We start from the raw sequence: 26,944 nt of genomic DNA on the forward strand, positions 1-26,944 counted from the left end.
AGAATTATTCCTCTGGGTCCATCCACTCCTAAGCCCTGTAAGACCTCTGCAGGGATAGGCAATAGAAAAAAATAGATCAGATGAAAAATAGTAAAGACCCAGAAGAACTTAACTTCATGTACAATAATAGAACTTTTCTTTGGTTGGTCTCTTCTTTAACAAGAATTAACCATCAAATCCAGAACAAGGGAATTTGTCATCTTGGGAATAGGGCTGAAGAAGCCAGGCTTAATAAAAAGTTGCCCAAAAGGTGAATGTTATTTCTAAACAGTGAAAAACCAGAATGTTTTAAAAAACTAGCCCTCTAAGTCTCTTCATCCTTTAGGTTTCAGTTTAATGATCATGTCCTTAAGGAAACCTTCCCCGATCACTTCTTGCTTCCTTATTCCTAATTCTACTCACCCTAGTCAAAGTCAGTATCTCCTTTCTATAATTTTCATCTCATTTTGTACTTTTGCCTTTTTGGTATTTAATTTGTAATTATATTAATGTGTCCTTACTGACTATAAACTCCGTAGGTTCCTATCCATGTCTGATATTTGCTATATCCCCAGAGCCTAGCACAATGCCTGGCATTCGTTAGGCATGCAATAAATATTTGCTGAATAAAAGAATGAATTCATAAGTGGATGAATTTTATATACATGTGATGCCAATATCAAGAGAAAATTAGTAACACAGATTGCCTTTGAGGGGACTGCAGTCTTCCCAAAGATAATGGCCCAAGCAAGAAGTTCTGAGCATCCACACTAACCATACTTCTGGGTAACAGTTGTGGGCTGATTGACCATCATCAAAGTCACTCACAGCAAACAAGCACTTGGAGAGGTGCAGTGGTGCTTTCAGACTACAGGCACACTAGCAGTTATGCACAAAATGAGGCTGTGGTAGACTATGTCAGGGCCCCTCCCTATGTTCCTTATATACCATAAGTGGATTAGTTAACAGATGATAACACAGTCACCTCTTTGAGCACCCTTCCTCTTTCTAACAGTGCCTCTCTCTGATGAATTATTGGTTCAATCACCTCAGTCTCTACACTTCAAGAGGCTCACAGTGAAATCTTTAAAACCAGAAGAGCTCTCAGGATGTTCTCAGCCCTCTTATAATGATATTCAACTCTGTTTCTTTCTTTCTTCATTTTTTTAGGAAGTGCTTTATTGGTTCATCCAGTCACACAACCAAAAGCCACCATTATTGATGTGTTTCTACCAGGAACCAATGAGGCAAGAGTAAAATACAGCCATACAGCTTCTGTGTCTCGCTCTCATCCCTTCATTCTGATGAATTAGCCCCTTTTAGGAAAGTGTTTTCTTAATCATGCAGTTGTTAATATAGCACAAATAACTGTAACAACTGAAGATCCCTCATAGTCATGACTACAGTCCTTCCAGGTCAAGAAACTTAATGGAAGACAAGGGTATGAATAGGTGATGACCCCAAGGAGGATCTACTATGAGGCATCAAATTCTGTTGTTCTGGTGCTGTCTGAATCCTGAGAGTTGTTGCTATCAAAAGATGATCTGCAGTCACTCACCAAAGTAGATAAAAAATAACAACAGTGACTTCCTCCTCTACCCCTCCAGCTTTCCTCTGCCCTTTTGTTAGTTATTGTCATTGAGCATTGTCCTGTATAAAATATCACCCTGGACCTGCTGGAACCCAGGGCTCTAAACTCAGATAGGGTACGGGGCAGAGAGCCATGGTTAACAAGAGCAACAACCTCGAGAGACAGACCAAGAATGTATCCAAAGGGGCCAGGAGAAGAAACGCCAAGTGCCAGACCAAGATAAGAAGATGTGGAATGGAGAGCAGGAAGGAGAAAGACCCTGGAGAGAGAGTGTCGGAGCCCTGAAGCCTCACTACAGGCTTCAGCAGAAAGGGGGAGGATCTGTGAAGGATTCTGAGCTGACACAACACGGACCACTGTTTCAATATATTCCTGAACTGCCAAGGCAAGCAGTGAGGTAGCTGAGCCAGCTAAGCCCCCTGCTCAGTACCATCAGGCACTGCATGGCCATACACATGAAACCAATCCAGTGCCAATGTTCTCCATCAATCCTGTTTTACAGGAATGGTTATTGTACTAATTTTTGTAGGCTGCAGTGACAAACTACCATAAAGTTGGCTTAAAACAACAAAAAATTTCTTTTGTTGTAGTTCTAGCAGTTCAAAATCCAAAGTTGTCAGCAGGGTTAATTAGTTTTGGAAGCTCTGAGGGAGAATCCTTTCCATGTCTCTTTCCTAGTTACTGGCAGCTGCTGGCAGTCCTTCACGTTCCTTGGACTGAAGCCATGTCATTCCATTCTCTGCCTCCGTCTCCACATCTGCCTCTACTCTGTGTGTCTGTGTCTCCCCTTCTGTCTCTCTTATTACGACACCATTTAGACCCATCCAGATAATCCTGAATAATCTCCTTATGTTAAGATCCTTAGCTCAATCAAACCTGTTACATGTAAGGTATTATTCACTCATTCATGGATTAGGAAGTGAATTTATCTTTTTGAAGGATCCACCATTCAACTCACTGCCGTTGGCATTGTTGCTATGACAGTAACCAAGCTTTTCTCCAGAATTTTAATTTTAATCAATTTTGGTTTCTCCAAAAATTTGTAGTTCTGAAAAGTGGGCTCTTTATACAGGTTTCCCTGCCAAGTAGAAACCTGAGACAAAGGTTAAATAGAGCAACAGCTAAATAAGTTGTTCTACCTAGCATTTGTTTCTGCTGAATTTTTAAAGTCAGTTCCAACACAGATTGTGTCAAAACAGTAGGCTCCCTTCAAGAGGAAGCAGCTCCCTTTCTGACATGGCCACAGATGTTTACTAATAACCTATTAACATTGCAAGCATATTTTTGTGGCTTTGTATTATATTTCTTCAACACTGTTTTCCAGAGTGTTAGGTGATTATTTTTCTTGCTACATTTTCACAAAGCCTGGATAAAAGAACCAAGCTATTTACTTCTTGCCAGACCTGTCCCCTGACCTCAGTTGGCTAAGCTAGTACATCATACCATGCAAGGGGGGCTATCAGAAGCCCCTCACTCTCACTCTTGCCCTCATTTCTCTATGGCTCCTTCTCTCACCTCCTTCAAGTTTTTGTTCAGCTATACCTTCAGTGAAGCCTTCTCTGACTATTTAAATTACAAACTATTCCTACTGCCCCCCTGGTGCTGAATAGCCCTCCTCCATCCTTTACTTTTCTTGACACCTATCATACTATATTTTGCTTATTTTTTTGGTTATTATCCCTAGTATACAGATAGGAACATGACATATAGGTAGGCCCTCTATAAGTACTTAGAGAAAGAGGAGCTTGGTGATTGAGCATAGGCTTTATCACATGATCTTTTGTACCAGATCTCAGACCTTCTCAGGCCAGAGATCTTTGTATAGGACACTAGAGAATATATCCTGTACCTCTCATTTTAATTAGTAAGTTCTGGAAATGGCAGACAGATAATTCCCAAACTTTGTTTGAACCAAATTTTTACCTTCCACTCCCACCAGCACTTTATCTGAAGCTATTGAAATCAGCCAAGAAGAGAGAGAGAATGGAGCCAGAGAAAGTCATTACTAGAGAAAAAAAATTAAGACAATATCCCTTATAAGTATAAGCACAGAAATCCTTGACAGAACACTAGAAAATTGCATGCAGCCAAAGATAATTCATCATGAGCAAAGTAAAGTTGATCCTGTTGAATTAAGAGTTCACTGTAGCTAGGGGTGGGCCGCGGTGGCTCAGCGGGCAAAGTGCTTGCCTGCTATGCCGGAGGACCTCGGTTCGATTCCCGGCCCCAGCCCATGTAACAAAAACGGAGAAACAGAATACAATAAAACAAGAAAATGTTTAAAAATGTTTCCCTTTCTTCCTTCCTTCCTTCCTTCTATCCTTCCTTCCTTCTCTCTGTCTTTCCTTTAAAAAAAAAAAAAAGAGTTCACTGTAGCTAATGATAGTCAAGCATTAGTCTGATCATAGTCACAAGCAAGACAGTGACGGACTCAACAACCCTGCTATATAAAGTACGTGGTAATCCCAGGAGGTAAAAATGAAACATTCTCTGTGGCGGTAAGAAATTGTACTGGTTAGAAGAGAGAAAAAGAAGGTTTCTGTTTTCCAGTTGCTTCTGATGCTATCAGATTGCATTATGGGAACTTTTTGGTCCCTCCATGACTAAACCCTTGGACAGGAATTCCAAATAAAGAGTTTGAACATTATCACTGAATTGTACTCTGTAAGAAAAAAAAAGTGATACTATAGTAGTAACCTAAGGTAATTTTGCTATGACTGACTTTCTTTTTTCCACCTCAGCTTCCATTTATTTTTCTCCCAGGAGATGTGTTTCCTTTTCTGAGGTTTTCCTTTTCTCCTGTATATTTGCAATGTATTTGCGTGCAATGCTTGTTTTCTCTTTTCCATCATCTTTTCTATTGTTAAAAGTGTTAGGATTTCATGAAGCAACTGGACTATATGATCCATAAGGGAGAAACTATTTTTTCTGTTCACTCATGTATGCCCAGCACCTAGTAGAGTGCTAGAGCACAAGGGTTGTTCTATACAAAAGTAGATGGATGGACAAATCAATGGTGTTTTTGCCAAATTAATCATTCAAGATATTTGGTTAGTCCTTGGGAATCTTCTTAAAAGGATAGATTCTTCCTAACTTCTACCAAAGATGATTATGTGTATACAATGCTTATTTTTAGCTTTCTGGTTATTTGAAATACAGATAAGTGAATGTTTTACTACATAATGAAATTTTGAGCAGAGTTGTGTACATACTCTTTTTCACTGGGTCTGTTCCTTTTTAGGTCTGGTATGACTCTCAGACATTTGCCTATTGGAAAGGAGCATACACTGTGAAGATCCCAGTAGCTTTGGACACTGTAAGTTATTTTGATACTATTAATTTTACTTATTGCACCTATGTAGAAGGAACCAAGGACATTAGTATGCTACATTATAACACATACATATGGAGTCAGGAAGTAGTGATTATCTAGGACTGGGCCATGGGGATGATTGAGGGGGCAGTGGGAATGATGGCTGATGGGTACAGGTTTCCTTCTGGAGTGGTGAAAATGTTTAGAAATAAATCATGCTGATGGTTATTAGTTCTCTTGAGTATACTAATGTGATTGTTTGAAGCTGTATGTACCCCAGAAAAATATGTTCTTAAAGTCAATCCATTCCTGTGGGTATGGACCCATTGTAAATACAATCTTATGGTGAGTAGGATCTTAGCTTAAGATATGACCCACTTCATTCAGAATAAGTCATAATCCTCTCACTGGAGTTTTTAATAAGAGAATGAAATTCAGACAGAGTCACAGCAGCAAGAAGGTGAAAGCAGCAAAACCTGGAGGAGAAGGGAGAGACCAGAAGATGCTGCCATTTGCCATTTTATATGATACAGGAGTCCAGAATCACCAGCAGCTGGTCTTCAGGAAGAAGATATCATCTTGACGATGCCTTGATTTGGACATTTTCACAGCCTCAGAATTGTAAGCGTGTAAACTAATAAATTCCCATTACTAAAAGCGAACCCATTTTATGGTATCTGTTTCTGCAGCCTAGCAAATTCAAATTAAAAACCACTTAATTGTACACATTAAGTGTGGGAGTTCATGGTGTATGAGTTATATCAATAAAGCTATTAAAAATGTGAAAAAAATGCAAACTGATATTATCTTATATAGAATCCTAAAGAATCCACAAAAACTCAGCAGAGCTGCATAGTGTGAGATCAACATGCAAAATCAGTTATGTTTCTATACACCAGCAATGAAGAATCCAAAAAAGGAAATTAAGGAAATAATTCCATTTACATTAGAGTCTAAGAGAATAAACTAACTAGGAATAAGTTTAACCAAGGAGGCACAAGACTTGTGCACTGAAAATGACAAAACACTGCTGAAAAAGATTAAAGAAGACCTAAATAAATGGAAGAACATTCATATTCATGGATTAGAATATTATTAAGATGTCAGTACTACCCAATGTGATCTACAGACTCAACGTAATCCTTATCAACAAAATTCCAATTTTGTAGGAATGGAAAAGCCGATCACAGTTTTCATTTGGAATTTGCAAGGAGCTCCAAATAGCCAAAACAGTCTATAAAAAGAAGCACAAATTTTTTAAAAAGTCAGTTGCCCATGTTTGTAAGGATCTACTTCTGGATGTTTTGTTTTATTCCGCTGATATATATCAGTCAGTAGTTTATCTGTCAATACTACACTGACTTAGTTAACCTACCTCTGTGATAAGCCTTAAAATTTGGTAGATTGCAATACTAGTGGCCAGTAAGAGGGAGGGGTAAAGGGTATGGAATGTATGGAAGTTTTCTTTTTCCTTTTAATTTCTTTTCCAGGAGTAATGCAAATGTTCTAAAAAATGATGATGGTGAAATAAACACTACCATGTGATACTGGAATCATTGATTGTATACTTTGGATGATTTGATGTGTGAAGATATCTCAATAAAAATAGAAAAAAATTTTAAAGTTAAAAAAAAAAGCACAAGTTTGAAGAACTCACACTTCCCAATTTCAAACTTACTGCAAAACTACAGTAATCAAAACAGTGTGGTACTGGAATAAAGATGGACATATACACCAGTGGAATATAATAGAGAGTCCAGAATTAAACCTGTTTTATCTATGGCCAGTTGATTTTTAACAAAGGTATCAAGTCCATTCAATGGGGAAAAATAGTCTCTTCAGCAAATGGTGCTTAGACAACTGGATTTCCACATGCAAAAGAATGAAATTAGACTCCTACCTCACCCCATATACAAAAATTAACTCAAAATGAATCAGTGGGGGACAACCAGCTCAATAGGCCAAGCCCTCAGTCTTAGGGTTTGCCCCGATGAAACTTATCCCTGCAAAGGATAGGCTAAGCCTACTTAAAATTAGGCCTAAGAGTCACCCCCAGAGAACCTCTTTAGTTGCTCAGATGTGTCCTCTCTCTCAGCTGACACAGCAAGCGAACTCATTGTCCTCCCCCCATCTATATATAACATGACTCCCAGGGATGTAAACCTCCCTGGCAATGTGGTACAGAAATCCTAGGGTGAGCTGAAACTCAGCATCAACGGATTAAGAAAACCTTCTGGACCGAAAGAGGTAAGACAAATGAGACAAAATAAAGTGTCAGTCGAGGACAGATTTCAAACAGTCAGGAGGTTATCCTGGAGGTTTTTCTTATACATTATATAGGTATGCCCTTTTTAGTTTATGGTGTATTAGAGGGCTAGAGGGAAGTACCTGGAACTATAGAGCTGTGTTCCAGTACCTGTGTTTCTTGAAGATGACTGTATAATGATATAGCTTCCTCAGTGTGACTGTGTGATTGTGAAAACCTTGTGTCTGATGCTCCTTTTATCTATGGTATGAACAGATGAGTAAAAAATATGAGTAAGAAATAAACTAATAGGGGAAACAAAGGTTAAAATAAATTGAGTAGATTGAAATACTAGTGGTCAATGAGAAGGAAGGGTAAGAGGTATGGCATGTGTGAGTTTTTTCTTTTTTATTTCTTTTACTGTAGAGATGCAAATATTTTAAAAAGTAATCATGGTGATGAATACACAACTATGTGATGATATTATGAGCCATTGATTGTAACCATGTCAAGAATGTTTTTATGTTGTTTGTTGTTTACAATAAAAATATATATTTTTTAATGGATCAGTGGCCTAAATATAAGAAATAAAACTCTCAGAAGAAAACTTAGGGGTAAATCTTCATGACCTTAGATTTTAGCAATGGATTCTTAGATAAGACAACAAAAGAAAAAACAGATAAATTGGATTTCACAAAGCTAAAAGTTTTTGTGCATTAAAGCGCATATGAAATTGAAAAGACAACCCACAGAATGGGAGAAAATATGTGCAAATCATATACATATATCTGATAATGGTTTAATATCCAGAATAAATTAAGAATTCCAATAAATCAATAACAAAAAGACGAAAGATTGTTTTTTTGTTGTTGTCCATTTTTTAAATGGACAAAGGGCCTGGCTTGTTCAAGATGGTACAGTAGGATGCTTCAGGGCTCTGCCCCCCAACAAAAACATTAAACAACCAGCATCTCTCTCAAAGCTCCAGAAAACAATTAAAGGACTGCAAAAATAGGGCAAGAATGAGGAAGAACAAAGGAATGTCATTACTGCAGGGGGCTGAAAATAGATGGTAATTAATGTTTTTAAATTTCAACTTATATGCGAGACTAAAGCAAAAAATGTTTATTTGGTACAAAATTTGTATCTTGACTAGTGCATTTCCTAATATAACTTATGTAGATAGCTTGGTTGAACAACATAAGTACATGGAACCTTGGATAGGACATGTGATTTTGTTGGTTTGTCCAGAGTGATGCCCTGATGAATCCCAGAGTGATTTGATCAGTGAGTGGAAAAGTATTTGCAAAGGCCCCTTTGGGGAATGGTGAGAACGGGGGAAAATTCAACTTCCCCAAGTTGAATTCTTGATATTCCCACAAGCAGTGTGGACAACCAAAGCTATAGGCTGAGCCCTCAATCTCGGGGTTTGTTCATATGAAACTTAACTCCACAGGGGATAGGTCAAGCCTACTTAAAATTAAGCCTAAGAGTCACCCCCAAGAGAACCTCTTTTGTTGCTCAGATGTGGCCTCTCTCTCCAGCCAACACAACAAGCAAACTCACCACCCTCCCCCTGTCTACGTGGGACATGACTACCAGGGGTGTGGATCTTCCTGGCAACGTGGGACAGAAATCCTAGAATGCGCTAAGACTCAGCATCAAGGGATTGAGAAAAACCCTAGAATAAGCTGAGACCCAGCATCAATGGATTGAGAAAACCCTCTCAAGCAAAAGGGGAAAGAATGAAATGAGACAAAGTGTCAATGGTTGAGAGATTTCCAAACACAGTCGAGAGGTTATCCTGGAGGTTATTCTTATGCATTAAGTAGATATCACCTTGTTATCCAAGAGGTAATGGAGAGGCTGGAGGGAGCTGCCTGAAAATGTAGAGCTGTGTTCATTCCATTAGCCATGTTTCTTGAGGATGATTGTATAATGATATAGCTTTCACGATGTGACTATGGGATGGTGAAAACCTTGTGTCTGATGCTCCTTTTATCTACCTTGTCAACAGACGAGTAGAATATATGAAATAAAAATAAATAATAGGGGGTACAAATGTTAACATAAATTTAGTTTGAAATGCTAGTGATCAGTGAAAGGGAGGGGTAAGGGGTATGGTATGTATAATATTTTTTTCTGTTTTCATTTTATTTTTCTGTTGTCTTTTTATTTCTTTTTCTGAATTGATGCAAATGTTCTAAGAAATGATCAGGATGATGAATATGCAACTATGTGATGATATTGTGAATTACTGATTATGTATGTAGAACGGAATGGTCATATGTTAAGAATGTTTGTGTTTCTTGTCATTTTTTTTTTAATTTAAAAATTAATAAGAGAAATTTAAAAAATATAACAGAACAAGAACTGAATCAAGAAAAAATCTCCTTAAAAGCAGTCAGATCTTCTGACACGCTGGTTGGCCCCTTCCCTCACCAGCTTGGTGGAGAACCAGCCCACACTCCCAGCAAAGATCCATGATTCTAGTTCCAAAGAGAGCAGAGAAATCCTTGTCCACAAACTGGGATATGAATGTCTGGCCCAATCTGTTGGTGGTGGCCTGAGGAACTTGCTATTCTAGAACTTGCCCTGCATGTAAAAGGTAGAACACTGTGGGAGAGTAATAAAGTTGTGCTGCCTGGGACAAGATATTGCTAGCTGCTGGACATAGGACAATGCCCAGTACTATTTAAAGAAACTGGTTCCTAGGGAAAAAGGGACATTTGTACCAAGTAAATAGGAAGATTCTCAGGGCACACACACATGCCCAAGACAAGATGCTTGAGCAAAAAGGGTCAGGGAGGCACCTATACTTGGACCTGGATCTATTCTCTGAACTCATTATATGGATAAATCCTGAAGGAGAGCATTTACATAGGACAACCTGCAAAGACTGGGAAAGGGTTTTCTGTTTTTCCTTCTTTCTTTTTTTTTTTTTTTTTTTGTTGTTGTTGTTGTTCTTGTTTGGTCTCTGGCAAAAAGGAAAGCTCTGTCATAACGCTAGCTGGATATAGACTTAGGGAAAAATACCTCAGAGTCTAAATTACTGTGATAACAAACCTAAATACCCAAAATGTCTAGGTTTCAACAAAGGTTACAAAACTTGCAAAGAAACAGGAAATGATGGTGTAGGCAAAAGAGATTAAAAAAAGCTTTAGAAACATTAATGAATAAGACCAGATCTAGGACATACTAGACAAAACTTTAAAAAAGTGTGCTTAAATAACTAAAGGAAAACATGGACTAAGAACTAAAATACATGAGAATAACAATAGAGGAACACAAAGATTATCAACAGAGAAAGAGAAATTATGAAAAGGAAGCAAACAGAGCTGATGACCACAGTAACAGAAAGAGATGGTAAAGGGAATACTACAAGTTGAAAGGAAAGGACAATAGACAATAGATTGAATGCACATAAAGAAATAAAGATCTCAGGTGAGGGTAATGACATGGGTAAATATAAATGCCAGTACTATTGTATTTGTGGTTTGTAACTCCACTTTTTACTTGCTACAGGTTCTAAAGGGGAAGTGTATAAAAATGTAGTGATAAATCTGGTTTTGGACTAATGTATATAACATGTAATTTGTGACAAGAACTACAGAAAGGTAGGGGAACAGAGGGATATAGGTACATAGCTTGTATACACTGTTGAAAGTAAGTTGATACTAAAACAAATGACATTGTTACAGATTTAGGAGGTTAAATTTAAGCTACATCATATGGCTCGTTTAAACAATTGAAGCACAGGAAGCACAGAATAAGAAAGAGGTCCTTTAATCCTGTATAAATTATTGTAATGCCTGGAAACATCCTAGAGTATAATAAGCAGATAATCAGAAAGTATTGGCAGGGTCCCCTGAGGGAGGGAAGAAGGACTATGGAACTACTCAGCCTTACCATCAGGGAATCCCCTGATACTCTGTCAAAGTTTAGGAGTACCCAAATCAATAGGCCATGCCCTCGATCATGAGGTTTACTCTTGTGAAGCTTACGTAGATAGCAGAGAAGCTTAGACTACTTATAGACATGCCCTTAGAGTTACTTCTGGAGGACCTCTGTTGTTCCTCAGATGTGGCCTCAGTCTCTCTGAGCCCAACTCTGCAAGTGAAATCATTGCCCTCCCCCCTACATGGGACATGACATCCAGGGGTGAAAGTCTTGCTAGTGACGTGGGAGATGACTCCCAGCAATGAATCCAGACCTGGCACCATGGGATCCACAATTCCATCCTGACCAAAATGGGGAAAAGAAGTGTAATGGGGGAAAGAAATATAATTAATAAAGTATCAGTGGCAGAGAGAGTTCAAATACATTTGAGAGGCTACTCTGGAGGTTGCTTTTACACAAGCTTCAGGTAGACCTTGCTACCTATCATAACCTGCCAACCCCCAACCAGGGCCATTCCAACCAGTCCTAAAGAACACCTAGGTCAATCTATAGTACTCCACAAGGGTTCCATGCACTAGAGTAACTTTCCAGAAACCTACAACCTCCCGATAGGTCCCTGGTCCAGATAGGCCCTGAAACCTAGCCCAGCCTCTCCAGAACATCTTCCATCTCCCTACCCCATTATAGTGACAGGCCCTTCCAATATCAAAAATTTTAAATTGCTATAGCCCAAACAACCCCAAAGAGAGGTATGGGAAGATCAAAGGTGATGGTGAAATTATACGTAGATGATAGGACGTAACAAATTAATACAAATGCTGAATCATTAAGGTGATGTCTCTTTTACCCTCCAGTATTTTAGAGGAACTAGAAGTAAAAACCTAAAATTGTGAAATTGTAACCCATGTCAAAGTCTGAAATATGTTCTACAACTAATTGTGGTGCTGTGCTTTGAAATTTATAGCTTTTTTGTATATATGTTATTGTTCACAAAAAAAGAAGGAAAAAAGTTGATTGTGATGATGAAGTATTTAAGCTCTCTAGCCTCCTGTGTTCTGGAGTAGCTAGGAGGAAAAATATGAGAGGATCGTATGGTAGCCCATGACAAACTCTGGGATCTCTCCTGTAACCACTTGTTAAAGAGTGCTTTGAAAACTGTTGCTTTTTTGTTTCTTTGCTTTGTATATATGTTATACTATACAGTAAAAAAAATTAAAAATTTAAGCTACATCGATCTGGTTGGGACTAAGGTAAATCAGAATATACGGTAAAAGATGATATTGTCTGTATTTTAAAACTTCACCTACTATATGATACTAAAGGAAGAGAGTTTTATTTTGTCCAAAACTTAAATTTTCTGTAGCCCACACTATCTAAGTGAACCTGTCTGGCCAGTTCAGTTAAACGACCTAAACACGTGGAGCCTAGAATTGGGAACAAGGTCTTGCAATTCTGTATAGCTTAATGTAATATCTGGATATTCCAGAGTATGTTGCGCAGATAATTAAAAAGTATTGGCAATTCCCGGTGCCTACCCATGCAAAAAAATAAAATAAGTATTGGCAAAGTCCCTTGAGGAACTGGAGAAAAAAAATGGAACCATTAAGCTTTCCCTCCTGGGAAACCCCAGATACTCTCTCAAACACAAGGAACTCCAAAGTTAATAGGCCAAGCCCTTGATCTTGAGGCTTGCTCTTATGAAACTTATTTCTGTAACAGAGAAGCTAAACCTACCTATAATTATGCCCAAGAGTTACTTCCAAATAGCCGCTTTTGTTGCTCAGATGTAGCCTCTCTCTCTAAGTCCAGCTCTGCAAGGAAAATCATTACCCTTCTCCCCTCTGCATGGGACATGATGTTCAGGGATGTAAGTCTCCCTGGCCACATGGAACATGACCCCAGGCCTGAGCCGGGCCCTGACACCATGAGATCAACAATGCCTACCTGACAAAAAGAAGGGAAAGAAATGTAACAAAATAAGGCATCAGTGGCTAAGAGATTTCAGATAGAGTTTCAAGGCTATTCTGGAGGTTACTCTTAGGCAAGCTTCAAATGGATATTGCTAATTGCCATGTTATGCCAAGCCCCAAACAACAGTATTCCAATAAACCCTAAAGAATACCCAGGGTTCTATCTGAGATTCTATGGAAGTTCTACTCACTGAGCTTATTTTTCAGAAACCTAAAACCTCCAGATGGTTCCTAGGCCTGATAAGCCCTGAAACCCAGAGTTAGGAAGTCTCCCTAAGAACATCAACCAATTGCATCCCCCCCTGCCCCATAAGGTAGACACCCCTTTTAACATGAAGAATTTAGAGCAGTCATTGCCCAAATATCCCTAAAGACTGGGAGAAGGATCAAATGTGAAAAAGGAGTTTGAACAGAGAAAATAGGATTTAACAAATGAGTATGACTACTGAATGTTAGAGCAGCTAGAAGGAAATACCTGAAATCATGAAAGTATAATCCATGCCGTGCTTTGAGACTTATTCTCTACGTATTAAAATGTATTTTGAAAAAAAAATTATTTTGAAATTTATCATTTTTGTATATATTTTTCACAATAAAAATGTTTTTAAAAAATTTAAGTTGCATGGTAACTGCAAAGAAAATAATAGACAATATGAAAACTCATGGATACAGAAATTAGATCAGGTTGCCAGGGGTTGGGGGCAAGGCAAATGGGAAGTTAATGTATAATGACTATAAGGTTTCTGTTTGGGAAAATGGGAAAGCTTTAGTAATGGAAGGAAAGTGATGAGTTTGATTAATCCCATTAAATGGTATGCTTGGAGTGTTTGAGCTTGGAAAGTTTATGTTGTATATATGTTCCCACAATTTAATTTAAAAAAAGAACAACTGAATAGATAAGGACAAACATAATACATGATCCTGGATGGAACCTAGCAAAGGAAGAGAAAGGGCTCAAAGGGACATTATTTGAATATATGAAAAAATGGAATATAGACTATAGCTTTATAATGTTATATTTATTGAACTTGACAACTGTACTTTGTACATGGCAGTATTAAGTGTTCATGGAGCATGATAACTTAAGTATTCAGAAAATGGATAGATTAGATATGGATAGATTAGATATAGATAGATAGATAGAGAATGATACTGCAAATGTGACAAAATGGTAAAATTGATGGATCTGGGTATCTGGGGGTGTAGGAATATGTTAGGGTCTCTGGAATATTTTTATAACTGTCCTGTAAGTTTGAAAGTATTTCAAAATAAAAAGTTTAAAAAAATGAAAAAAGGATTTGAATAGACATTTCTCTAAAGAAGATAAGCAAATGGACAATAAACATATGAAAATATATCAACATCAATAGTCATTAGGGAAATGAAATGTAAACCGCAATAATATGCATCTTCACACATTAGGATTGGTATTATCAAAATACAGGAAATAACAAATGTTGGCGAGCATGTAGAGAAATTGAATGTGCATTTCTGGTGGGAATGTAAACTGGTGCAGCAGTTGTGGAAAACAGTTCCTCAAATGATTAAATATAGACCATATGACCCAGCAATTCCAGTCCTAGGTATATAACCAAAAGAAATGGAATTAGAGATTCAAACAGATTTCTGTACACAAGTGTTCATAGAAGCATTATTCATAATAGCTAAGAGGTGGAAATAACCTGTGTCCATCAACAGATGAATGGATAAACAAAATGTGATATATATATATATATATATATATATATATATATATGTATATTTGCAATGGAATATTGCTTAGCCATGAAAAGGAACGAAGTTCTAATACATGCTACAACATGAATGATCCTTGAAAACATTATGCTAATTGAAATAAGTCATATATAAAAGGAAAAGTATTTCAATTGACTTAAGGATGAATTTTATAAAATATCTAAAAGAGACAAATTCAGAGAGCCAGAAAGTAGATTAGAGGTTACCAGGGGCTGTGGGAGGAGGGAATGGGGAGTTATTGTTTAATATGGATAGTTTCTGTTTGGGATGATGAAAAATTTTGGAAATAGGTAGTAGTGTTCATTGTACAACACTGTGACTATAATTAATGCCACTGAATTGTACAGTTAAAAATGGTTAAAACTGCAAATTTTGTGTTAAAATGAGAAAAGAGTTAAAAATAATATATATTCTTATTTCACAATATGAAACATCAGGGAACACAACGCTTCCCCGTGCATCTACATCTGTACATCAGAGAAAAATAATGGCAGAGAAAACATGATGGTCATCACACATCATACAGAATGTCCTACACCTGGGCCTCTAGGCCCAAGAGAATGTTATCAGTTACGATGTTAGAATCAAAGTGCTCCATCCAGGCTCTGAGTTTCTAAAGAAAAGCTTTCTCCCGCATCTTTATCATAACTGCTACCTTAGGCTCTAAGTACTGTGAAAATGAATAAATAGATAATGTTACTTTAAAAAGTCATGAGCAGCAATGTGAAACCTATTATAAAGAAAATTTTTTTAGATATCAACCTTAAGATCTAGAAAAGATCTTATGTTAGTTTTCAAGTTGCCAGATTGCAATATACCAGAACTAGAATGGCTTTTTAAAAGGGGAAATTAATAATTTAATTTACTAGTTGACAGTTCTAAGGAAGTGAAGGTGTCCATATTAAGGCATAAGAGGTTACCTTCACTCAAGAAAGGCCCATGGGTCTCATACACCTCTGTCAGCTGGAAGGCACGTGGGTGGCACCTACTAGTCCCTAGCTCTTGGGCTCCATTGCTTTCAGCTTCTGTTCCTGTGGGAGTTCCTCTCTTTGCTTCTCTAGGGTTGGCTTTCATCTCTTGGCTTCCCTTGGCTTCTCTCCAGATTCTGCTTGCTTAACATCTCATGGCAATGTCTGCTGGGCTCCAAACATCCATGTCTCTGTTCACCACTTAGCATCTGCGTCACCTGTGCTGTGAAGTTTCTGTCAGCTCTGAGGCTTCTGTCGTTTCTCTTGTTTCTGAAGTTTCTGTCTCTATTATGTTTACTCTTAAAGGATTCCAGTAAACTAAACAAGACCCACCTGAAATGATGGGGTCATGTCTCCATTGACTCAAATGGCTACACCCACAACTGGGTGTGTCACATCTCCATGGAGATAATCTAGTCAGAAGTTTTCAACCTGCAGTGTTGACTCAGGATTAAAAGAAACAGTTGCTCCCACAAGATTACATCAGGATTAAAACATGGTTTTTCTGGGGTACATAATACTTTCAAACTGGCAGAGACCTTAACAATCATATACTCTAATCCCCCACACCTGCTGGTGAAGGAATGGAGGTTCAGAGAAGTTAAATTACTTGTCCAGGGTCATAGCTAGATTTTGGCAGAATTGAGACAAGCCCCTAGGTCTTCTGGACTCCCAAACCCAGAGCCCGTTCCACTCTTACTGTCTCATTCTTTAGGGAAGAAATAGAAAACTAGAAGAAAGAGATTGGCTGTGGGGGATGAGGTTTGGGGAGGTAAATAGGTATGATTTACTTCTTCCTGCCAACTGTGAGACAAGTAGAGGGTGGGCATCTTAACTAATCTACCATCACTCCCAACTTCATACATATTCTTGTACTCTTCTCCAGCTTGTACTTACTTAGAGCAAAGTGCAAGTCTTAATGAGATTAATACAGCTTCCTCATAAAGTATGAAACTGGGAGACCCCCTGGAGTTTACCTTCTGGGGACTCCATCCTAGAAGACCTGTAGGGATGGGCCATGTTATTATTGCCCCCCTTGTGAAACAGAAGCAGTTTCACAAATTTTCCCCCAGAAACGAGATAGTCAAGATCTAGAGAAGCAAGACATAAGAAGGGTGTAGACTATAGTCACAAAGTCATCTTTCTAAGCCACGAAACCATCTACCTTTTATACACATATGTCTCTACCCACTTCGATAGGAAAATTCACTATCTAGCAGTACCTTAAAAATATGTTTACTATATTGATAGGAAAATTACAAAGTACAAAATAGGAAAGGCCATTAATAAGTGAGGCAAATAGAGTTCAGCCCTTGATAGAAAAAAAAAAAAGGTATAAGGAAGGGTGAGAAATTTCCCTAACATTTTTTTAAAAGGACCATTTTAAAATGTTTGAACTATATTCCTTTTAATGCCAGGGCTATCATATTTGGAAATACCATCTCAGTGCCCACAAATACATTTGGCCATTAAGTCTATACTTGTAAAGATTATGGGATTTGTTCAATGAAACATTTTAAAATTCCACTTCGGAATATTTTTGGGGGGTATTCTTTCCCTGAGAGTATTGCTGTGTTACAGATACCGGTGTTTCAACGAGGTGGAAGTGTGATACCAGTAAAGACAACACTAGGAAAATCCACTGGCTGGATGACTGATTCCCCATATGGACTCCGGGTTGCTCTAAGTACTAAGGTATTTGGAAAATCTGTTACCTTTGCACGTCTCATTTGTTATTTCTGTATCTCTTTACACTGATAGCCTTTTGAGTGTGTGAAACTATGTAAAAGTGGTGAACCCCAACTCTGAGAATGTTGTTTATCTGATGTTTATCTAGAAATCAAGATTTTTTATCACTTCTCAATGATTGTTCGGCTTCTCCAACTTTCTGGGATTGTTTGTAAGGGAACTATGAGGTATTGAAATGACAAAAATGTCCTTCTGGGGTGCTGTAACCCTTGGCACTCCGTAGCTTGGCATTGATTAGTTCAGGATTGTACAGACCCAAACATAAACAAATTTTTACCTTTATTTGAATACTGTAAAATAATCAAGTAAGTTACAGTTTTCTTTTTCATCTGTTTCACCTAGGCATGTTTCTCAGGCTCAGCTATGGGCCTTAAACCCTGAGAGGCAATGGAACAAATACAGAACATCAAGCATTGTCAATAAATGTAAACCAGGACATGGAGTTGGAGTGCTATGACATTTTCTGACATGCAAAAGGGTTCTCCAGTAGGAACCAGACACTATCTTTAAATGGAGGACTTCTAAAGATAGTTGATTTCATCCATTATATACTGATTTTTTTTTTAACTTCTATAGCATTCTCAGAACTTTTATTACCACATTCTAGGAATGTATATCAGGGATATATGTCACTGACCATACTTTATAGTTTAAATTTCTTTCAGCAGTGCCTAACTGTACTCCTCTTTTTGAACTTCCTATTCATATTATTTTACTAGCCAGAAGAGATTGGGTTTTCAGTGTATTTTAGACTGACTACTTTGTACAGCTTGAATATTAAACTTTTGTTTGGCATAATTTTTCACAGTTTTTAATTGTATTGTTCTTTTCCTATAAAGCTATTATATAAGCACAATTTTCTACCTGTGATTCACTCTCCAGGGTTCTGCAGAGGGTGAATTATATCTTGACGATGGACATTCATTCCAGTACCTCCACAAGAAGCAGTTCTTACACAGGAAGTTTTCATTTTGTTCAGGTGTCCTGATGAACCGGTAATAGCAGCTAAAGAAACTCTGTGCTTTCTTAAATAAATTATGCTGTCCTTTTGGCATCCTCAAATGCACAGCCAATGTTTTAGGGTGCCATTTAAAGAAAGGAATGGTGAAAGCCATTTGTGGAGCATTTTTCAATCACTCCACCTGAATATTGTTTCCTTATTATCTCCATCTTCTTTGTGTCCTTTTTTCTCCACTCTTTCTAAAAAATAAAGGACACAATCTAAGCTCCTATCAATTCCATTCATTCATCCAATCAATAATGCATTAAATATCCAATCTCTTACACTTTGACTGCAGTTCCTAATCACATTTGTCCTTTGGTGTTTTCTCCATATGGCTTGCTAGAGGAGATTGGTTTGTCCACTAATTAGTTATTCCTTGGCATATAGACTTACGTTTTTTCATCTCTTCATTTTCATTTCTAAATATGATACCTGTATAGTTCATACCTGCATAGAGACAGATGGAAGGTGAACTCACAAGGCTGGACATGTTGACCTAGTGACAAATCCAACCCACATTCCTTTCCTTCTCCTAATACCATTTATGTCTGTTCCAGCTGTGCCAGTGAGAGGGCTCATTATCCCAGCAAATGTGTGGTGGAGCAGATCTTGGTCCTAGGCCTTAGGAAGCAGCCATCTTCTATAACTACCCACTCAGCTGGTGAGGAAATATGCCATTCATACCTTTTTGTTTGTTTTGTTGTGTATGTGTGTATAAAAATATGATATAATATCTCCAGTGAAGAGATGATTAGTCCCCAAACCGATGTAATATGCTTGGTTTAAGCATAGAAGTCAAACATACTAGTCTCCAGCCTGAGCAAGGCAGTCCTGCTCTTCTCTTCATGAATTGGTCTTGCTGCCTATTATAAGCTGTTTATATTTTTCTAAGGGCAACTGTTTGGGGCTTGAATAATATTGTAGCATTTCTGATTGTTTTTACTGAACTTTAGATATCTGAAGCCCTGGGGAAACATATCCAGATTTATGGAGTTTATTAAATGGTATAGAATGGGATTTACATCCTTTTTTTACTTACAAATTCCTTAGACAGATCACTTCGTTCTTTACAGGTTCTTTTCAATTAATCTTGCATGCAAACAATGAAGTGTTTCATGTTTTAAAAAAATCTTGGAAATCTATGGGTAAAAAAGCTATCTATTAATTTGGATTCTCCTAAATGGGGTATACGGTTTTATGATAGGGTCAGAAAACATTTCAGATTCAAAGAGAAGAATTTCCCCTCCTAGATATTCATCAAATATTCTCTCTTTTATTGTCTTAATATGTAGATGGGAAAGAACAGCCTGTGGCTTTTACATACTGTGCCAGAACATCCTCCCTGAGCCTGGAGAAGCTCTCGCTAAACATTGGTGCTGATTGGGAGGTCCACATCAAATGAAAGAAGTGCCCCCAGTAAGCAGGAAGTGCAAGAAGCAGCCTGCTTGTCCCTTCTCTGGCCTTTTCTGGGATTTGCGCTACACTCTGATTGTTCACGGTAATCTTTCATTACTCACCATACAGCATGCTAATGAACTATAGATTTTATATTTTTCAGATTTAAAATTTTCAGAGTACTAGTAACACTCTTTGTGTCAAACACCACCTCTTCCCCTGAATACACGTAGTCCTGAGATATTTAGAGAGTTCATGAATCTTCCATTGCCTCTTGGGCATGACCCTCTAGTAAGTGAAGTAATGGCCTGCTGCATGGCCTCTGGTTGAGCCGGATTGGAGCGGTTTGTTTTATGTAGGATGTAGACCAAACCTACCTCCTGGGACCCATTTGTCATCTTGCCTCAGGCCATGAGGCAGAGGCAAACTGACTGTAGCAGTTGAGTTGTTGCAGGCCTGTCTCCAACTGAACTGCAGGCTCTGGTTCCCCCCACAAGTTATGTTTTATCTACTCAGACATGGGCAAAACAGTCCTTTTTAGCTAACACTGTATACTTGGTAGCAACAAAGTATTCTCTTTTAGAGATTAATTTAGGAGAGCAAATTCTTTTCTCTTTTATGCTTCTCAGGTTCAAAAGTTCCAATTAATCTTATTAAAGTTCTAGTTTCTTGGTCTTAATTGCTTTTATTAGAAACTGTCTCCTAACCAAAGAATATTTATAACATGAGTAAGCTATAAATAATAATAATGAAATAAATACCAGGTCCCCACCACCACACTTCAGAAATAGAACAGGGCTTAGACAAGGATGAGATAAATGTGGCACTTGCTTTGGGCACAAAATTTAAGGGGTGCCAAAAACTCGTTCAGTAATATGTGAATGCAATACTTTTAAAAATCAAAATTAATGCAAAAAATCTATGATGAACAAAATATCAAAGTTTTAGTAAAGATCAGTATTACTGATTTTTTCTTTTGCCTCAGGCTCCATTATGGTTTGTCATGGGGATAGAATATTACGGGGTTCCACATTCATTATGATACTCTCTGTTTAAGAGCCCCCAGTAACTCCGTGCTGCCCACAATGACACCTGTTAGGGTCACCTCATCTTTTCAGCCCTCCCCAATATGCACATGTTCTTATGGGCTTCCTCCCCTTAGCACCTTGCCAACTGCCATCTTTTTGCCTTCTCTTTTCCTGGGTCACAATGTCTCCCCTCCCTCCACCTATGCAAATCTTAACATCCTTACAGGCCCAGCTCAAATTGTATATGCTCTACTGCTTAGCTTTGTCAGGAATGGACCTTGAACATATTAAGCATCATTATCTTGTTCCCCTACTAGATTGTGTGCTTCTTACAAGCACATTACAGTTATTTCTGCCAGAGCGTGGTTATACTTGGCTTTCAGTAATTATTGACTATGACTGGTTAACTGATAGATTTAATTTATTAAAAAATAAGAATTGAGTGAATTTGCTTCTGATTTGCTTCTCTGACCTAGGATTCCACCCTCCAAACACAGTAAACAGTGTACATCTCCTCATTGACAATTATCATTTTATCAGTTGAAGTTTGAGCTTTGCAGAATATATGAGCTTACATAGATACATATGGATTATTTGCTCCTATTTCTCTAACTTTTGCAATTAGGGAGAAAGGAAGCACTCTTTGTTTAGCTGCATTCGTATTTCCCAGCTTCAAGTTTTCCTAATATATTATGTATTCTAAATGATGGTTTCAAAAGAATTTAAAGCTGAGTGATTAAGACCTATCTTCAGAATAATATATGTCTGTTCTTCTGGATAAGAATTCTGTAGGGAAAAAGGAAACCAAGAACTAGCAGAGCAAGTTAGTGAGGAACCATTCTATTTTGATCCAGGTCTAAACTAAAACATTTGACTGGGAACACTGAGTGGACAGAAATATAGTCTGGATGTTTTTAATTGTTCTCTGTTCTTATTGCATCTCACACTTTACCCACGTCCTATTTCTAAGTCTGTAAAAGAGAACTGTGTAGTTTTGATGTGCTCTGCAGCTGTTCAGCTATCTATTTGTTGCTAATTCTTGATATGTTTTTTCAGGGAACTGAATTTTATGTAAGAAGATAGAATTATTTTAACAGGAAATTCAAAAAGGCTCTAAAATAAATGCATAGTGTGTCTTCCTTCAAGATTTAGATACCAAAGCATAAGCTGAAAAATCAGATTAAAAACAGAAAATACCTAACAGAAAAATGGGCAAAGGCAATCACAGAAGAAATTTAAATAGACAAAATAAGTGTATGAAAAGATGCTCAGCCTCATTCATAATCAAAGAAATATATATATTTTTATTTTTGCCTTATTGGCCAACATTAAAAAATGAAAATGTTCAGTGATGATGTTGGTGTGAAGAGAGAGGCATTCTAAAGATGCGTCATTGATGAAGTTATATATAAGTATCCTCCTTCAGGATGGCAATCTTGCAGTATCAACATTTTAATTTGCATATAGTGACCCAGAAATTTTACTCCAGACAAATCAGGTAAATATTCTGAACTTCCCATTGCAATGTGGTTTACACTGTTGAAAACTGAAAATAAACTAAATTTCCTTTAACAGGAGATTAGTTAAATAAATATAGTGCTTTCTATACTGGAATATTATTTAACATTCAAAATAATTATATATATCAAAATAAAAAAATTTTTTGATAAAATGTTTACTGAGAAATTTCATTTAAGTGAAAATTAAAGCAAATCCATATTGAGAGACATCTATACTCATTAAAACCAAAGGCCATGATACACAGGTCTGAGGGAACTGTTCCAGATTGAAGGAGACTTAAGAGAAATGACAAATATGTGATCTGGGTTGGATTCTGGACCTGTACATTGGAAAAATTTGAATGGGGTCTTCTGATTACATGTTTTTCCCTAACTTTGAATGTTGCACTATGATTATACAAAAGAGTTTCCTTGTTTTTAAGAAATACACACTGAAGAATTAAGTATTAATGACCAGCATATCTTCAACTTCCTCGCAAACAGTTCAGAAAAAAGTGTGCGTGCATATACATATATAGAGAGAATAGGCAAAATGTGGTAAAATGTTACAGTTGTGGAAGAAATCTGTGTGAAGGGTATATAGGAACTGTTACTTCCAATTTTCCCAAAAGTTTGAAACCAATTTCAAAACAAAATGTTTAAAAACAGGAAGCAGGAAGGTGGTAGAACAGAGTGAAGAAGATGGTGGCATAGAATGACTTGAATTCACTCCTGCTCCATGGGACAAGATAGGGGATGGGGAGACCATGATTGGGACTGTAGTCCCAAAGGGTGTGAGAATTCAAAAAGGGTCTTCAGGAGCTTTTTTGGAGGAGAGAGGCTGGGGGGATCCAGATGGAGAGAGTGGGGTGGGTCAGATCAACCATGATCCCCACTGGGGTCAGACTGTGGCACATGGAGAAATGCAGATGGAAGGGAACTAACCATCCCTCCACTCCAGCCTGCCCCAGGCAGAAACCTCCCTGAGCAACTCTGCTGCCAACAGCATCTGTGGGGAGCCTGGAGGCAGGCATGACCACCCACCATGCAAGCTGCACCCCAGGTGCTGGGAGCAGTCACCCTGCCAAGGTCTGGGCACAGTGGGTTGGCTGATCCCCTTAGGTGGTGGTTGGCCTTGGATTTTGAGGGTTGCCCTTATGAAACTGATTTTTTGTATGGGGAGTTGCTAAGATTACTCATAACAAGGCCTAAAAATTACTTCCAGGAAATCTCTTATTGTTCAGATGTGGCCTTTCTCTCTGGGCTCATCTCTGCAGGGAAAATCATTACCCTCCCCCCAACTGGAATATGACACTCAAGGGTGAAAATCTCCCTGACAATGTTATGGGTGTGACTCCCAGAAATGAGTCTGGTCCTGGCACCATGGGATTGACAAAATTTCCAGACTAAAAGGGGGAAAAGAACTGTAAAAAAGTAAGACATCAGTGACTGAGGGAGATCAAATGGGAACCTATTCTGGAGGCTACTCTTAATGCAAGCTTCAGTTAGATAGTGCTAATTGTCATGGTTTGCTAAACCCCAACCAAGATCACTCCTGTTCACTCTTAAGAATACCTAGGGCACACAATGTCAAACAACACAATTCTGGGCCAAAATGGCGGCTTAGCAATGTGCATGTTTTAGTTCATCCTCCAGAACAACTACTAAATAACCAGAAACAGTACAGAACAGCTCCTGGGGCCACATCAGTGACCAGACACACAGCGTACTCCAGTCTGGACCAGCTGGACCGATGCGAGCTCCCCCCCCCCCCCCCCCCCCGTGAGTTCCCCAAACCGCAGCAGCCAGTGCCCCTCCCCACAGGCTGCTTCCCAGAGGGGAAAAGAAACAGACTTTACCAGCAGCAGGGGCTGAGCCCAACCAAATGCCAATTGTGGAATTAATCAACAAATTCTGACTACTAAAAACAGGCTCCCAGCTCAGGTGAACCTGGTCAAAGCGGTGGTTGCTCAATTTTGTCCTGGTGCCAAGGGGGCAGGGCTGACAGAAGAAAAAAAAAAAGGAAACAGAGGTTTTTGTGGCTGTGTTTCCACAAAGGCTTGACTGCCTTTGGATACAGCAACAGGGCTCCTCAGCCTGCAACTGCCCCAGGCATAGGCAGAAACAAGCTCGTCAGAGAGCTTGTCTGGAACCTGTGCCTTCCCCAGGGGAGGGGTGAAGCCCAACTCAGGTGGATTCCCTCCCTTAAGGAATTCAGACATCAGGCCTTGGTAATTTGAAGCCATTAAAACCAGCCTACAACCTCTCCTCTGTCTCCACCACGCCTCCAGCAGGGAGAGTCTGCCAAAGTTAAAGGTACCACATCATCTTATGCTGGTGAGACCTGCAGGCAGACAAGCACCACATATGGGCAGGATAAGAAAAACAGAGCCCAGAGACCTCACAGAAAAGTCTTTCAACCTGCTGGGTCTCACCCTCAGGGAAAACCGATGCAGGTGACTCTTTCCTCCTGATAGGAGGCTGGTTTGGTCTGGAAAAATCCGGCTGGGGTCTATAATACCTAAGCAGACCCTCCTAAGGGTGGGGGGAGAAGGCACCATACAAGCAGGGCAAGAAACAAAAAAACAAGAACTGAAAAATTCTCCTCTGTTAAACAAAACTTAAGCTAGAGGTTCAGATAAAGCTGAACTGAATGTCAAAGAACAAATAGACAACAAATTCATCCAGCAAGAAAACCCTAGGTAAAAGAAGGGAAAACAATCTCCATAATAAATTAATTAAGGTAATTAAATGCCTAGACACCAACAAAAAAGAACAAATCACACTAGGAAAATTGAAGATATGGCCCAGTCAAAGGAACAAACCAACAATTCAAATGAGATACAGGAGCTGAAACAATTAATTCAGAATATATGAAGACATGGAAAACCTCATCAAAAACCAAATCAATGAATTGAGGGAGTATATAAAGAAGGCAAGGAAGGAACAAAAAGAAGAAATCAAAAGTCTGAAAAAACAAATCACAGAACTTATGGGAATGAAAACCACGGTAGTAGAGATGAAAAAAACAATGGAAACCTACAATGGTAGATTTCGAGAGGCAGAACATAGGATTAGTGAACTGGAGGACGGAGCATCTGAAATCCAACAAGAAAAGGAAATATAGGGAAAAAATGGAAAAATATGAGCAGGGACTCAGGGAATTGAAGGACAATATGAAACATACAAATATACGTGTTGTGGGTGTCCCAGAAGGAGAAGAGAAGGGAAAAGGAGGAGAAAAACTAATGGAGGAAATTAGCACTGAAAATTTCCCAACTCTTATGAATAAAAGACTTAAAATTACAGATCCAAGAAATGCAGCATACCCCAAAAAGAATGGATCCAAATAGACGTACTCCAAGACGTTTACTAATCAAAATGTCAGAGGTGAAAGAGATAGAGAGAATCTTGAAAGCAGCAAGAGAAAAGCAATCCATCACATACAGGGGAAGCCCAGTAAGACTATGCATAGATTTCTCAGCAGAAACCATGGAGGGGAGAAGACCGTGGGATGATATATTTAAATTATTAAAAGAGAAAAACTGCCAACCAAGAATTCTATATCCAGCAAAATTGTCCTTCAAAAGTGAGGGAGAAATTAAAACACTTTCAGACAAAAAATCACTGAGAGAATTTGTGACCAAGAGACCAGCTCTGCAACAAATACTAAAGGGAGCACTAGAGACAGATACGAAAAGACAGAAGAGAGAGGTGTGGAGAAGAGTGTAGAAAGGAAGACTATGAGTAAAGGTAAAAAGAAGGAAAATTAGATATGACATATAAAATCCAAAAGGCAAAATGGTAGAAGAAAGTACTACCCGTGCAGTAATAACACTAAATGTTAATGGATTAAACTCCCCAATCAAAAGACATGGACTGGCAGAATGGATTAAAAAAACAGAACCCTTCTATATGCTGTCTCTACTCAAAGTACATGAGGGCAAGGATACAAACAGACATTTGCTCACCAATGTTTATAGCCGCATTATTTACAATTACCAGGAGATGGAAACAGCCAAAATATCCATCAACAGACAAGTGGCTAAACAAACTGTGGCATATGCATACAATGGAATATTGTGCAGCTGTAAGACAGAATAAAGTTATGAAGTATGTAACAACATGGATGGACCTTGAGGACATTATGCTGAGTGAGATTAGCCAAAAACAAAAGGACAAATACTGTATGGTCTCACTGATATGAACCGACATTAGTGAGTAAATTTGGAATATTTCATTGGTAACACAGACCATCAGGAGATAGATATAGGGTACATATTGGGTAACTGGAGCTGAAGGGATACAGATTGTGCAACAGGACTGAATATAAAAACTCAGAAATAGCACAATACAACCTAACTGTAATATAATTATGTTAAAACACTGAATGAAGCTGAATGTGAGAATGATGGAGGGAGGAGGGCTGGGGAGATAAATGTAATCAGAAAGAAAGGTAGATGTTAAAGATTGAGATGGCATAATCTAGGAATGCCTAGAGTATATAATAATAGTGACTAAATGTACAAATTTAAAAAATGTTTTTGCA

At 38.3% G+C, this 26,944-nt stretch overlaps 1 protein-coding gene across 7 annotated transcripts in view; it reads left to right on the top strand.

Annotated features, from left to right (window-relative positions):
• Positions 1–21,339, top strand: part of GANC (glucosidase alpha, neutral C) — a 132,395-nt gene extending 111,056 nt beyond the window's left edge. Inside the window, exons 20-25 of one of the 7 annotated variants that reach the window (XM_077127557.1) lie at positions 1,150–1,226; positions 4,812–4,886; positions 17,303–17,416; positions 18,353–18,465; positions 19,031–19,134; positions 19,766–21,339. In XM_077127557.1, coding sequence (XP_076983672.1) covers positions 1,150–1,226; positions 4,812–4,886; positions 17,303–17,416; positions 18,353–18,465; positions 19,031–19,134; positions 19,766–19,875 — 593 coding nt within the window. In that variant the 3' untranslated portion in view covers positions 19,876–21,339. The other 6 variants (XR_013162352.1, XR_013162353.1, XM_077127558.1 and 3 more) reach the window with 6 other exon arrangements.
• The last annotated feature ends 5,605 nt before the right edge of the window (positions 21,340–26,944 follow it).

The sequence above is a fragment of the Tamandua tetradactyla genome, chromosome 14 (genome assembly GCF_023851605.1).
Source record: "Tamandua tetradactyla isolate mTamTet1 chromosome 14, mTamTet1.pri, whole genome shotgun sequence".
Taxonomy (NCBI): Eukaryota; Metazoa; Chordata; class Mammalia; order Pilosa; family Myrmecophagidae; genus Tamandua; species Tamandua tetradactyla.